The sequence below is a fragment of the Danio aesculapii genome, chromosome 16 (genome assembly GCF_903798145.1).
Source record: "Danio aesculapii chromosome 16, fDanAes4.1, whole genome shotgun sequence".
Taxonomy (NCBI): Eukaryota; Metazoa; Chordata; class Actinopteri; order Cypriniformes; family Danionidae; genus Danio; species Danio aesculapii.
This window is the reverse complement of record NC_079450.1, coordinates 35,418,055-35,434,530: the sequence shown is the minus strand read 5'-3', so window position 1 is coordinate 35,434,530 and position 16,476 is coordinate 35,418,055. Positions and strand designations below refer to the sequence as shown.

The 16,476-nt window shown below is 38.0% G+C and overlaps 1 protein-coding gene across 2 annotated transcripts in view; it reads right to left on the bottom strand.

The window, feature by feature from the left end:
* Positions 1–16,476, bottom strand: part of grik5 (glutamate receptor, ionotropic, kainate 5) — a 183,693-nt gene that overhangs the window by 57,053 nt on the left and 110,164 nt on the right. For both annotated transcript variants that reach the window (XM_056475318.1, XM_056475319.1), the window contains exon 3: positions 3,077–3,241. In XM_056475318.1, coding sequence (XP_056331293.1) covers positions 3,077–3,194 — 118 coding nt within the window. In that variant the 5' untranslated portion in view covers positions 3,195–3,241. The remainder of the gene's footprint in view (positions 1–3,076; positions 3,242–16,476) is intronic.

Genomic DNA, 16,476 nt, shown 5'->3' with positions numbered 1-16,476 from the left:
TTTTGACAGCTTCCACAAACACTGAGCAACACTGCTGGTTTTCAGAATTGACAGTATTAGAACATGTTTTTTTTTTTTTTTTTTTGAGAACTAAATCAGCATATTAAAATGATTCCTGTATAATTAAGGTTTGTGAGAGATGAAGGATTGACTTATGACTGGTGATTGTTCAGCTTTACTGTTGAAACAGAAAAAAAATTAATTTCCAAATTGAAATAGTTCATTCATTCGTTCCCTTTTCAGGTTAGTCCCTTTATTATTCAGGGGTCGCCACAGCGGAATGAACCGCCAACTTATCCAGCATATGTTTTACACAGCGGATGCCCTTCTATCTGCAACCCATCACTGGGAAACACCCATACACACTCATTCACACACATACATTATGGCCAGTTTAGTTTATGCAGTTCACCTTTAGCACATCTTTGGAATAGCGGGGGAAACTCAAGAACACAAGGAGAACATTCAATTCCACACAGAAATGCCAACTGACCCACCCGAGATTGGAACCAGCAACCTTCTTGCTGTGTGGCAACAGGGGGTTACAATGTAATCTGCTCACCTAATGTTTACATTCATAATATTTATATTATTTGCTAATTAATAACCTCATGTGGAACTCTAAATCTGCATCTTATTTTGGACTCTGCTACAGTCTACCAGAGGTTGCATTTCGGTCGTGAATGCATACTTTGAGAAAGAGATCTGCACGGGACTGTGGGCTCTTAGGACTGTTATGCAGATGATGCGAGTACAGACTGTGCAAATAAAATGCACGTGCAGAAAGCCCTGGTCATGTGTTCGCATGTGTGCAACAGTCGTGAGCACTGGCTGTATCGGTGCTCAATAAGGAAATCACAGATACTGTATGCTGTTCAGAAATAACATCGGGACTTAGGAGTGATATATATTGTTAGACCACCCACTCCCATTCAAATTACATCAGATTACCGACTGCTACCACAATTTATTTGGAGATTTATTTCCGCACTGCAAGAAACCTGGTCGGAAATGCAGACCTCTACTTTAAGAGCTTTTCTGACTGAATGAGTGAAATACACAGTTTTTCACCAAGGTCAACCGGTGTTGCTGAAATATAATTGGCTAAACTGACGTTGGGCGGGTTAAAAGAACCAAAACAAAGACAGCCGTTCCGGCATGTACAGTAACTCACATTTTCAAAGCAGAATATCTGACTTCAGAATTGTTTTTTAGATAAACAAAAATGTTCATTTAGCACAGTGTTTCTCAAACTTTTTTCACCAAGTACCACCTCAGACAAAATTGTCTCTCCAAGTACCACCATAGTGACTGGTATTGAAAAACATAGGTGGTCATGGAGGAGTGGAGAACATGAGACTGATTCCTGTGACGCTCCAGAGACAGACAAGTCTTCGCTGAGGCCAGCTTCCAGCCTCCGCCACTGAGACTGCAGCTCTGCACAAGACGTTTGGCCAGCGGAGAAATTAAAATGGTCGTGCCCAACTGAGTCTGGTTTCTCTCAAGGTTTTTTTTCTTCACTCCATTTAGTGAAGTTTTTTTTCCCTCTCCGCTGTCGCCACTAGCTTGCATGGTTCGGGATCTATAGAGCTGTGCATCGTTGGATTTGCTCTTCAGTATTCGGACTCTCAGTAGTGATTACTAAACCACACTGAACTGAGCTAAACTGAACTGAACTTAAACACTACAAACTGAATTACACTGTTCCTATTTACTATGACCCTTTATATGAAGCTGCTTTGACACAATCTACATTGTATAAGCGCTATACAAATGAAGGTGAATTGAATTGAATAGTAGGCCTAATTAAGCGGCTACAGCTCTCCACAGTTCACAAACATGGCAGATTAATTCTTATTATTATGAATATTTATTATTGTCAGCCATTTAAACATAATAAATAGTTTGAACAATAACACACTTACAGGTAAAAAAAAAGATAAATAAAACGTCAAAGTTTAAATTAAAATGTGATTTTAAAAGTTAATTAAAAATGGCACTGTTCTTAAAAAGTTAAAAGAAAAATGCTGTACTTAAATATTAAGTATTATCATAAAGTAGCCTATTCATCAAAACCTGCATGGTTTGTATATCTTTGAAATCTTGTATTTTTAATATATGAATTAGATTTACATATTTAAATTAGAAATTAGATCTGCTTACTGCTCTTTAGAGTAGGCTATGTGTGTCAGAGAAGAAAGGAATTAAACTACCTGTCAACATTGGGATATAAAAATACGAGATACTCCCCCAACAACCGTTACAAGTATGGGGAGGAAAATAACCTCAAATGATAGAACACATAACAAACATTAGAAAAATGAAAATAAAATAAAAAGTTTAGCCTATTAAAATCAATTTCCTGGTCACATCGTTATTACCGTACGTGTCTAAGGGTTAAAAGTGTTTATTTTTTTACTTGAATTATTCAGCGATTATACCACTAGAAGGAAGCCAGAGTACCACTTGTGGTACATGTACCACAGTTTGAGAACCACTGATGTAGCATATTTCTTAAACATCTGCAAACAAATTATGTTTTTTTTTAAGAGTCATGTTTTTTAGAAGAGTCAAAAATCTACATGCAGCACATTGAAGCCTCCAAATCAGACAAGGGTTTAATTGTAATTGTGCATATAGGTAGAAAAGCAGCAATTATTATTTTGGTCCTCACCCATGAAAATCATGAATTAAGATAAAATTATTCTTATTTAACAGATTTTATCTTAATAAATGTAACATATTTTGGGGGTCTTTTGCAGTTCATTGTGGATAATTTGAGTTTAGTGCAATAAAATGGCATTAAAACAAGTAGGAAAAACAACTATGTCAGTCAATGGATACCAGTTTACCAATTGTTTCAATATATCTTATTTTGTGTTCAACAGAAAAGAAACTCAAACAGGTTAAAAACAAGATGAGAATGAGTAAATGAGAGGATTTTTGGTTTTGGGTGAACTTTTTTTATTAAATGCATGTCTTGAATTATTATTATTTTTTTTCACATTTTGTTTTATTTTGTAAGACAGATATAGGGCCACACATTACCATACAAGTCCTTAAGTGTGTAACTCACCCATCCGTACGGATGACAGAACAGGGGTCTGGCTCAGGGAAGAAGGCGGCATGGTAACCACAGTGACTAACAGGAAGCGGAAGTAAATCGACAGCAGGAGCGCTGGCAGTTCCGGCATCTTCTACCGCTCCTCATGGAGATGCCTTCTGCTGCCTATAGCACCCCCTAGATAAACACACAAATGAAGATCAAACTTGTTAGATGTGAGAACCTGCAACATGTAGATTAGTTTCTGAATAGATACAATCTATAATCATGACAGAAATGGCTATTGAACATTCCACCAGGGATACAGTTCACTGCACACACATTTGACCTTTATGACAGCTTGCCCCAGTAGTAGACATGAAATGATTTGTGACGCAACTAAAATGTAAAAGGTAACGTATAAAATATCAAACCATTATTTTGGTCATGTTTTTTTTGTGTGTGTGTCAACCTGACATTTATGAAACATCACCTTGCCCTGAAAACGCAGCCTTTGCCTGAATACATGCTAGTGTGGTTAGATTTTTTTTGTTTGTTGGAACATGTTTACTCAAAATATCTTATCAAACAAATATTTTAGTTTGAATAATAAAATACATTAAATCTATTTTAAAAAAAACAACATAGTTTACCCCAGAATTTAAATTTGCACACTCTCACAGAATCCAAGATGTAGGTGATATTTATCTTCAGTACAACATTAACACTTCTTTTGGCGAAGAACTATATTTGTTAACATCATTGAAATGCCTTACAAAATATATAAAATGCCTTACAATATATATATATATATATATATATATTTTAAGGGTAATGCTTTAACTTAAGGTGACATTCACTTATTATAATTACAATAAATTTTGCAAAGTTACATGTAACTAACCCTAAACCAAACCCAAATTCTAACTCTAACCATATAGTAAGTACATGTAATTAATTAAAATTACTCCGTAGATAAATGAATAGTTACACTGTAAGTCACCTTAAAATAAAGTGAAACCATTTTTCACCAAAATAAACCTTTTTTTTTTTGCTGAAATTGTGTTTCTTCCTTATTCGTCAAATGCTATTGGTTTTTCAGTTTTACTCAAAATGTATTTTGTGTTCAACAGAATAAAAAAAAAAAACTTATAAAGGTTTGGATCACTTGAGGGTGAGTAAAGAGTGAGTAAATTTAAATTTTAAGTAAAATTTCATCTTAATTGTATTGTCTGGAGCTACTGTATTGTAAAATGAGTAAGCTCATTGTAACTTAGATCTTAGTGGACCTCATTTTCATAATTATGCACAATTAATTTACTTAATATTTGTAAGACAACAGGTTTACTGACATATTCAAAGTCATTTAATTGCTTTCAAATCAACAGGTTTACTCAACTTTTAAGTAAAGTCAATTAATTGCTTTCAAATCAACAGGTTTACTCAACTTTTAAGTAAAGTCAATTAATTGCTTTCAAATCAACAGGTTTACTCACTTTTCTAAAGGTATTGTAAAGTAAAATAATCACTTTTTACAGTATAGTTTCTTTAAAGATATTTTAAAAGTGCCATTTTAATGGCAAAGCAGAATTTCCAGAATGATTTCCACAGTTTTTAGTGTTACATGGTCTACCAAAAATCACTTTTAATATTCTGATTTGGTGATTTAAATACATTGCTTATTTTAAAAAATACTTTCATAATTTTTACTCTTTGAGTCTTTGAAATAGAAGTTTTTGTAATATTACAAACATCCTCAATTTTTATTGTGTACCTCTTCATGTTGAATTGCTTAATGTCCCCTTATTTGTAAGTTGCTTTGGTTAAAAGCATTTGCTAAATGTACAGACCCGTAGCCAGACTGCTAAAGGGGGTGGTTCTTTTTACTCAAAAAAGTGGATCTTTTTATTTGCCTAATTTTCCATTTAATTATGAGATTTAAATACTTAATTTAGTTGACATTTTAAGTACTATTTTTAGCTGAATTAGCTTGTCAGATGGTCAACATAACCACACTATTTGATGTACAAAAAATATTTCATTTCAATATTTCAAAATAGTATTCAAATTGATTTTAAAATAGGCCGCTTTTGGTGCTTCACACTTTTTTATTGGTCATGTTTTCAAAAATAAGCTCTAAGATTTAGAATAAAAGATACTTGTCAAATGTTTTCCTTATTAAAAAAACAATACAGTGGCGAAAGATGTCTTCTCTTAGGTCAGATGTTTTCTTCCACAGCTGGATGTTGGACTCTTAAAAAATGATTGTTTTTTTGGCCAAAACTGATTAACAGAAGTCACACCAGGATTCCCCTTGATCCTAAAATCATTTCTCGATGGGTTATTTTCACTATGATGGGAGAGCAGTCAAAATAGGACAAATGAGCTCATTGTATGGGTCAAATCCTGGACCTTCATCAATAAAGGGGGGGGGGGGGTCTTCCGAACCAGATTTCCCCACTGACATCTGTCCATCATGGCCTCCTAACCATCCCCATATCCTAATTGGTTTCCTCACTCTCCTCTCCACCAATCAGCTGGTGTGTGGTGTGCGGTCTGGCGCAATATGGCTGCTGATGTGTCATCCAAGTGGATGCTGCACACTGGTGATGGATGAGCAGATTCCCCCCAATTTGTGTAAAGCGCTTTGAATATCTAGAAAAGTGCTATGTAAATGTAAGGAATTATTAATTATTATTATTAAAAGTATTCAGAAAAACAATGCCCCAAACTCTGCAAACTCCCCCTTCACACACACAGTTAGGTCTTGTAATGGAGTCGACAGTGCTGTCTGAAGCATCATCAAGCACGAATTAAAAAATCTCATGACAGTTTGCTGACACGGGTCATGACCGTGTCACACACATCCTTAAAAGCAGCATCGGGAAATCACTCACACACACACACACACACACACCTGAAACGTTTGATTCATACATGCTCTCTGACACGAACAACTCAGAGCAATCTCTATGAACTCTGACCTTTACAGACCTCACAAAATTTATCTGACCACAGGGAAGAAATGATGGATGGGCTTCTCCTCCGCTCTATCTTTGTCCATCTCTCCTCCCCCTCTCCTCTCAGTCACTTTGGACGTGTCAGCAGGGCACGGAAAGTGAGAAGGAGAGCAAATGAAGGGAAGCAGCGTGTGTGTATACAGAACTGGGAAAAGCCATTATTGTCCTACTATAATTATTGCAGGCAAAATACTAATGACCAGCGTGGCAAAATATAAATCTAAAGTTCACACCCGCTGTTTTGCATATGAGCTTGTCTGAATTACTTGGCAGCCGGCGAGTAAACTGTAAAATCTAAATTATTTAGCAGAGAGGGTGGGAGAGCGCCTAAAAAAGGAGAGGAGAGGCGACCAGAAATGTGGAAATAAAAAGCAGGGTATCGAAAGCAGAACAAAAAAGGAGAGAAAGAAAAAAGGGAATGAAAGACAGAGAGGAAAAGGGAGAATATGCTTGAAGAAGGAGCCCTCGGGGAAAGGGAGGAGTAGATAGCAGGCGCTTCATTTGTTTCTTCTTCATCTTTGTAAGTAAGAAGTGAATCTGACAGTTATAATAATAGCGCAGTGATTCATTCTCCTTAATTGATTTGGATTGTGAAATGAGAGTGCTGGATGCAAAGCGTTGCCAGTTGCTGGTTGATACAGACACATTAAGATGTCACCAGGCTTCTGCGAGACCAAGAGGAAGCGTCGGGGAAGCCTTTTTCCCTTCTTATCTTTGCCTTTTCCACTTGTGGAAAGATTCCAGAGCGGAGGCAAGAAAAGACACCCGTCATGTGTCCCTCCTGGCACTCCATGAGCCCAAAGCACAAGAGCTTCATAAAAACCATCAAAAGCCCTCTTCATCAGGGGCTGAAATCATCAGCGAACATAAACACACACTGGCGTGCTGAGGGGCAATTCACTAGGAATGAATTGCACTCGATGATGGAGCCTTTTATTTGCACGCCGTCTGCATTGTTTTAGTGTCTGATTCATGAAAAGTTAACATACAAATCAAATAAAACTGTAAATACAACCATCAATTATTCTCGGTTGTGGAGGGAGCAGCACACTACCACAATCTGTCAACAATCCCTCATCACTATAGTTCCCTCTTCACGATAGTTTTTGTGTTCTGTAAACCAAAATATGTTTTAATAATTATACATTTTGTACATGTGTATCTTAGGCCTCTGGATGTTGCAGGGCTGTCTTGGCTGACACGTCTCTACAATGTCACATGGAGGTCGAGGACAGTACCTATGGAATGGGCAACTAGGGGGTGGTGGTTCCTATTTTTAAGAAGGGGGAAAGGAGGGTGTGCTCAACTATAGCGGGGTTAACACTACTCAGCCTCCCTGGGAAAGTCTATGCTTGGGTACTGGAGAGGAGGATCTGGCTGATGGTTGAACCTAGGATTCAGGAGGAACAATGCGGTTTTCGTCCAGACCGTGGTACACTGGACCAGATCTATTCCCTGACCAGGATGCTCAAGGGTTCATGGGAGTTTTCCCAACTAGTCCACATGTGTTTTGTGGACTTGGAGAAAGCATTCGAGCATGTTCCTTGTGGCATTCTGTGGAGGGTGCTCTGGGAGTATGAGGTCAGAGGCGCTCTGTTAAGGGCCGTGTCGTCCCTGTATGAGCAGAGTAGGAGTTTGATTCGCATTGCCGGCAATAAGTCAGATTTGTTTCCAGTGCATGTTAGACTCTGGCAGGGCTGCCTTTTGTCACCAATTTTGTTCATAATTTTTATGGACAGAATTTCAAAGCGCAGCCTTGGGCTGGAGGGGGTACGGTTTAGATGGAACATGAGATTGACAGGCGAATTTGGTGCAGCATCAGCATTAATGCGGTCAATGTACCGGTCCATTGTGGAAAAGAAGGAGCTGAGCCGAAAGGCAAAGCTCTCGATTTACCGATCAATCTACGTTCCTACTCTCACCTATGGTCATGAGCTTTGGGTCATGACTGAAAGGACAAGATCTCGGGTTCAAGCAGCTGAAATGAGTTTCCTTCGCAGGGTGGCAGGGCACACCCTATGTAAAAGGAGCTCTGTCACCTCGGAGGAGCTCGGAGTAGAGCCACTGCTCCTCCACATTGAGAGAAGTCAGCTGATGTGGCTCGAGCATCTGCTTCGGATGCCTAGTGGATGCCTACCTAGCGAGGTGTTCCAGGCATGTCCCTCCGGCAGGAGACCTCAGGGAAGACCCAGGACACACTGGAAGGACTATGTCTCTGCTGGCCTAGGAATGCCTCAGGATCCCTCCGGAGGAGCTGGAGGAAGTGTCTGGGGAGAGGGAAGTTTGGGAGTCTCTACTAAGACTGCTGCCTCTATAACCCGGCCCCAGAAAAGCACTTGAAAATGAATGAATGATTGAATGAATGAATAAACGAATGAATAATACATTTTATTTATAACTGACTTTACATTTTAAGTAAAATATCAAAGTGCTACAGAAAAAAAAATACATAATAAGATAAAACAAAAGGACAAGTAAACATCAGCTACCAACTAATATTCACTCAAAAAAAAGCAATTTAAACATTGAAAAACTTTTAAATAGGTATCTATTCAATGTTTATATAGCCCTCAGATTTTCTACAAGAGCATCCCATAGCTGGGGGCAATTTGTTTAGGGTTTGTTCAGGCTTTATGTTCGGTTTGATTAAATAATCTTTTGTGCAGTTGCTTTGTTAGATTGCATCATTTGAATAAGTATGAACACAACCATCCAAATCCTGGTGCGCAACAAACAGACTAGAGTGGATTGACTGTAATATGAGTTGCCAGACAGACTATAAACATCACAACAAATAAAAAAAACTGGACATTGTGTTATAAAATGTGACCATAAAATGGACAGAATGCTCAATCATACACAATATTGTCCATTTCTGTTCAATACCGGCATCTGAACATGTCTCCATTTCAGATTATTGATTGTGTGCATGAAGAATGAATTCCTGGTCTGTGTTGACTCCTTCATACGTTTTATAATGTCTTTGTGAGTTCTCATCTGATAAAAAAAAAAACATCACATTTACAGTTTATACACAAGCAATGAGCAATTGTTTTGGATGTTTGGTAACTTATGTTGTTGCAAATTTTTTTTTTTAAGGCAATTCAATTTTTTGTTTTTAATCTTTTCAAATTAATACCAACTTCTCAACTTTAGGATGTATACATGCACATGTGAAAAATGTAGCACATGTACTAAATCTGAAATGGCACGGTGGCTCAGTGGTTAGCATTCTCGCCTCACAGCAAGAAGGTCGCTGGTTCAAGCCCCGGCTGGGAGTGTGCATGTTGTCCCCGTGTTGATGTGGGTTTCCTCCGGGTGCTCTGGTTTCTCCCACAGTCCAAAGACATGCGGTATGAGTAAATTGGATGAACTAAATTGGCCATAGTGTATGAGTGTGTCTAAATGTGAAAGTGTATGGATATTTGCCAGTACTGGGTTGCTGCCGGAAGGGTATCTGCTGCATAAAACAAATTCTGTAATAGTTGGTGGTTTAATCCGCTGTGGTGACCCCCTGATAAATAAGAGACTAAGCTTGAAAGTGAATGAATGAATTAAACTGAAATGCAAAAAAAGTACAAATAATAATAAAGATGTCTATAATATTTAATTGAATCATTCTGTCTTCCTCTATTAAACGCACAATATTAAACTGACAATATTAAATTGAGAAATTGCTATTAACATTGCTATTAGGTGGTTCATTCATAATTAACATTTTTTTTCATTCATTCATTTTCTTTTCAGCTTAGTCCCTTTATTAATCTGGGGTTGCCACAGCGGAATGAACCGCCAACTCATCAGGCATATGTTTTACGCAGCAGATGCCCTTCCAGCTTCAACCCAATACTGGGAAACATCCATACACACTCATTCACACACACACACACACACACACACACACACACTGCGGACAATTTAGCATACCCAATTCACCTATACCGTATGTCTTTGGACTGTAGGGGAAACCGGAGCTCCCGGAGGAAACCCATGTGAACTCAGGGAGAAGATGCAAACTCCTCGCAGAAATGCCAACTGACCCAGCCAAGGCTCGAACTAGCGACCTTCTTGCTGTGAGGCGATTGTGCTACCCACTGCGCCACCGTGATGCCACTTTTTAAATTTTTTTTACTGAAATCAAATTGAGCATGACAATATGCAGAAATAGAAGAAAATAAAACTTGATGTGAAAAAAAACGTAAACCAACCTTCACTGGCTGTTTAAAATGCAGAAAGTGTCCTCTGATTATCATAAATGCTTCCCTTATAGTTTGCTGTTAATCACACTATACAGGTACATAAAACACATCATCTGTGAATGAGGCTAAACGTACAATTGCCAAAAATGATAAAGGAGTTGCATTCATTGTGACAAGAAGACATTGAAGACGATGCATTGAGAGGTTAGCTAATAAAGTTATCAAAAAGATCATGTTTCACTCTAATTTTCACTCTCCCTCATACACTGTAAAAAATTAAATGACAAAAAGACATGTCAACAAATCTTTTTATGTTACGTTAATTGAATAAGTTAATCAGGTTTCCCCATTCCCCATCGCAATACTTTAACAAAATATTTCTTGTCAGTTTGACTGATTTAAGTTGAAATGACAGGAACAGTTAATTTGATTCAACTCAAAAAAATAACGCAGGAAGATTTGTTTACAGTGTAAAAAATCCAGCATTGCTAGATGTTTTGCATGCCAGTTAGCATTGTAGCAGCTCCAAACAACATGAACTAGCCTAGACAACATAGAATTCATGGCCATCAAATACACCCTGTTTCAACAATTACCTTTCAGGAATTTAAGAAAATGCCAACCACTGCGATTGGTGAACTTCATTGCACAGAATATAGGATGTGCTTTGATACTTGAAATGACCAGTAGTGTAATACAGCTGTATACATTATGTTTGAACCAGTGGGACCACAATGGTTGCAAAAGTTTGTTTCAAAGTAGTAATTCCTCACTCAAATAAATCAAGATAGATTAGATTAAGATCTGCTAATTCAGACAGTTTTTCCACTGAGGCAGCTGCAGAAAACATTTAAGACCAGATGCAAACACAATCTGATTTGTTCAGCCGTATTTCTTTGTTGTTGTGAATAACTAAGAAGAATCTGTTGTGAAATCCTTCTTATTCAGTCACTCAGTAAAGGTTTTGAAGACCACTTCCAAAAGCTTGATCTATGCTAAGTTCACACTGCTGCCAAATGTGTCCCGAATACGATTGTTTTGCCCACATGTGACTCAGGTTATGACAGTGTGAACAGCTCAAACCGCATGGAATCTGATCTTTTCACTTCAGATTTGTGCCACTTTCATATGTAGTCTTAAATCAGACACAGATCTGATGTTTTGCAATGTGACAGCAGTGTGAACGCTTATGTAGGATTTCATGTGACTTCTACATAACCTTTGAGAGACATGCGTCATCATTCTGTGCTGCAAACATTATCTTCTACTCAACAACATAGTAGAATGACACACAGGAGAATAACTTTACCACAGAAAGTTGGTTGTTCATTTTGAAAAAAAAATGAAGGCAAAACTGGTGCTTGTTAACCTATCTGGTTAACGATTGGGGCACGGGTTCATCGCGAAGCTGAAGAGCGTTGGGTGGTGTTGCGGAAAGGAGATACGTGCGCAAAGGAGGAGACGCTTTCATTTTAAGGATGAACATTCTCTCTGAGAAAAAAAAAACCTTCTGCACATGCCTGCTGTTCATAATGAAGTAAAATAACCCAGAGAACAGAGCAACAGAGATAAACCAACTCCGCCTTCACAGTTCAGTCTGCGGCTGCTCATTAACCCTTGATGAGTTCACTATACCGGTGGTCAGAAAGACGCACTGTGCGGTTGTCATAAATCACAAATGATCAGTGTTTTCAATCACGAGACCTTATTTTAGGTTTTAAATGGCAAAATACACATTAGTAGTATCAGTACAACCCTTTACAGTTCATGAAATACACCACGATTGTCTGTGAAAAGGGCAATAATCATATTAAGCATAATGTGACAACGTGCTTCGTACAGTGTAAACATTGTGTGCATAATTAGACATTTTGTGCTGTCCGTAATTGTACTTTTGCGCGTGCGGGTAAGTTTAGGACCTTGATCTGTTTACACTGCAGATCTGATATCGGCCACATTTATAACAACAATGTAAACAGCTACGCAAAAAAATCTGATCTGAGAAAAAAATCTGATTTGAGCACTAAGCCTTGCAGTATGAACGTAGCCTAGAGTGTTTGGTTTCAGAGGTGCAGTTTTGGGATCCAGGGTCAGAACAATGTCAGACAGGCTTGTCAAAAGCAGTCTTATGATTGATGGACAGACATGAGTTGTCTATCAATCCATCAATTTGAGGTATGATTTTATTGCTTAAATGTGTGCATTTCAAGGGCATTTAGACTTTTCATTTCATCACTCTTGTACATTTACAGCTTTGTTAAACTGAAATGGCCAATTGATATGAAGCAAGAAGCTTGTTTTTGAGCTCAAATGCTACATTCAGAAATGGAGTAACTTCTCTCAATGGACGAATCAGACAGAAGCGGCTCGTCTCACTCTAATTCCCCATCTCTTCTTGTCAGTTGATTCACTTTCTTACTCTGACAGTCTTTCAGCGGCGCTGCGCTTTGAGCCTCTTTCTTTGTCCTCAACCCACCTCGTAACACACACATGCACCTCTCACTTTCACCAAGAGAAAATCCACCAGCCTGACAGTCGATCCTTCCTTTTTCTTGCCTCTTTATGATCCTACATGTCTGTTTGCATTTCTACCAAGCTCTCTCATACATTTCCATGCTTTTGAAGGGGGGGCTGTTTCCATGAGCTGTCCTTTTTGACAACATGGGTCACTGATGCTGTTCACACATAAAACGCAAACACCAGTTCATGTGTGTTTTGACAGATCTGCTCCTCCGACATTGACAAGGCCAGCCCTGAGGTACAGCACAAACATCTGTGTCAAATCCAGATTCGTCACACACACGCACACGCATGGATGAACGTATGCACTAGTGATTGGCGCAGGCCTTGGACTTTGTTCACAGGATGCTGACTTACCTCACAGCAGAAAGCAATTCGCTCTCTGCCCACTCACAGATAAACACCATGCAATTAACAATCCAACAGTTGTGATCGTGCCAGTGACGGACCAGCGTCTTGGCAGGATTGTAAAGATTTGCTTTGGGATGCAGGTGTGGTCGGTTGGTGCTGCATATTTGATGGCGTTTTAACACGTCGGGGCTGGTACATTGTAAATATGTGATAAGATATGAGGATGAAAAGCGTACACCAATGCGAAATCTTGTTCTTTGTGTCAGATGAATGATTTAACCGACCCTGCTGTGCCAACAGATTTAAATGAGAACATTTCAGCTGTACGGCTTTTTCAGCATTCCCTTTGGCAGAGTAAACAAACACGATGATTCCTCAAGCATGACGTTTGCAGACTCTCTCGGGAGCCTCGGCACGTTCAGACTTTTGAGTTCTTATGGCAACGTAGAGTACAGACCGCTGTTAAAAGAGTAAAGCATAGCATTAATGTAAAAGACTTACGGGGCTGCCGATTTACAGATTGCAAAACATTGTAGGGAATCTGCTGATGAATATGCATACTTCATTATAACACAAACACATAGTGTAGCATCTAAAGAGTGCAGATCTTTTCATTTCAGTGGACATTTGCTCTGACACAGGGGAAAGGAATTCAAATCAAATTTCTAAAATAATGATTTGTGTATTAGGAAATTATTTGCTGTCTGAAAAAATATGTTTGTCTGAATTAATGTGGCATAAACCTTCCATTCATTTCTACAAATGTGTGGTTAAACCTGTCACGTTTTACACGCTTTAAACTGAATGTGCTGTCATGATCTACCCACCATCATGTTGATTGAAACTGTCAACTTCATATCTTTTCTTTTTAAAATGGAAACCAAAGTATTGGTTTTGCATGATTCAGAACTAAATTGAAGATATGTTAAGTTGATAATATAACTAAAGTTGTTGAAATGGGCAGTCTGGTCTCTGGAGCAGGAGTTTGGTTCAATACGTCAGACTTGTTCCCGCTACATGTTGGAATCTTGGAGGGCCGCCCTTTGTCACTGGTTCTGTTCATTATTCATTTAAACAGGATTTCTAGGTACAACCAGAGGAGATCTGGTTCAGGGACCACAGGATTTCATCTCTGCTATTTGCAAATGATGTTTGTCCTGTTGGCTTCCTCAGACCTGGACCTTTAGCAGGGATGGTTTGCTGCAAAGTGTGACGCAGCAGGGATAAGAATTATCTCCTCCAAGTCCGAGGCCATAGTGCTCACTCAGAAAAAAAAGTGGCTTGCTATCTACAGGTTGGAGGGGAATCCCTGCCTTAGGTGAAAGAGTTCATATCTTGGGGTTTTGTTTACAATTAAAGGAAGGATGGAAAGTGAGATTGACAGGTGGATTAAATAAGTAGAAGAGCTGAAAAGCAAAGCTTTTATTTTACTGGTCAGTCTACACTCCTGATCTCACCTATGGTCTTGAGCTTTGGGTCATGACTGAAAAGACAATTTCTTGTATATGTGGTGTTAGAATATTCAATCATTTCTATGCGTGTTCAATAAAAAAAGGTCAGGAGAGGTTTTTCTTCAATGTCAAAAATCGGAACAATTTATTGGATACAAATGAATAATTAAATTCACAGAATTCTGTTATCCTCAATGCGATGCAAAAGTTACATTAAGGAGGTGCGCAGCAACTTTTATTTCCTGACTTCAACTTATATAGGCAACTGATATTAAAAGGTGGAGTTTAGTAGAATTCGTCACTTGTCAAGCATTTTCCAGTCCTCCACTGGCCACACCCATCTGCATCTGTTCTGGATTCCTCATATACGGCTACCTAGGGAGGTGTTCTGGGCTTGTCCCACCAGGATTTGACCCTGGGGAAGACTTAGGACACACTGGAGGGACTGTGTCTCTTGGCTTGAAAATGCCTTGGGATCCCCTGTGTCTGGGGAGAAGGAAGTGTGGGGTACTAGATAATGTTGATGAGGATGAAAAGTTTTAAGTAGATTACAGCACTGTAAAAATGGTATATTGTCATCAAAAAAAGGCAAAAGTAATACAAAGTTTCTAAGTTTTTGTTAAAAATTTTTACTCGTAGAAATGTCAACATGTGAATTTGAAATAAACTGAAATTTAAAATTGAGAAATAACTGAAATTTTTACTTTTCTTTGCATTCTAACTTTCAAATACGTACAAATTCTAAATCTTCGCATTCAAAAAGTTTCTATGTTTTTATAAAACTGTTTATAAACCATTTAACTTATTTTTAATACAGTAGTGTTTAACGTGAGTTTTTGCAGAAAACTGATTAACCATGATGTGTGGAGCTCCACCTGTGTGGAGTCACAGTCAGCAAAATGTGCGAAAAGAAGCTCCACAGTGTAAAAATTTATTTCAGTTGTGTTATTTGCAATGCTTCAGTATTACAGAGGCAGACATTTTGACCATTTTACATTTTTTATTGAATGAATTATAAACCCATATAACATATTGCCCTGATTTTTCCTAAATGTGTGTACATTTCATTTTAACATTCATATTTTACTAAAGTTGTAAAATACAACAGTTCAAATGAGTCAAATTAACCACATGCATTTCAACATCTGCAGCTTTTTCCTGTGCCTTTGAATATACGTACCTCTGTTGCCTAGCAAATTCTCGCTAACAAAAACATAATTTTCCAAAAACAAAACATATATCTCCTATAGCAAAAACATAACTTCAGTTTAGACATGTCTTTCTCTGCGGTGAAAAGAATTTGCTTTCATACTTACATAATGTGCACACCTTTGGAGCAGGAGTAACTTGTACACAATTATAGGCTACACTGTATTAAAATGTAATTTTGTAAATAGAATGTAAATAATGAATAGAATGTAAATATGAATAGATGAACAGAATGTAAATTTGATCCGTTACAGTTTTATTTGAATGGTCAATATTACTGCTATGGCCATTCTAGTAGTTATAGAATTCTGGTAATTCCAGTGGTAAAACCATTTAGGACACTATACTGTACCTTTCTCTTTTTTCTGATCCTTTCCTTTAAAGAGGACTTATTATGCCCCTTTTTGCAAGATGTAAAAAAAGTCTCTAATGTCCCAGGAAACTGAAGTCATTGCATTTGGGAACAAGGTGAATGTGTACCTTGAATGTGTACCTTGGCTCTAAGGGTCAAACAACAAAAACTAAGGTCAAGAATCTTGATGTGATTCTGGAGTCAGATCTGAATTTCAGTAGTCATGTCAGAGCAGTAAGTAAATTAGCATACTATCATCTCAAAAACATTGCAAGAATTAGATGCTTTGTTTCCAGTGAAGACTTAGAGAAACCTGTTCATGCTTTTATCA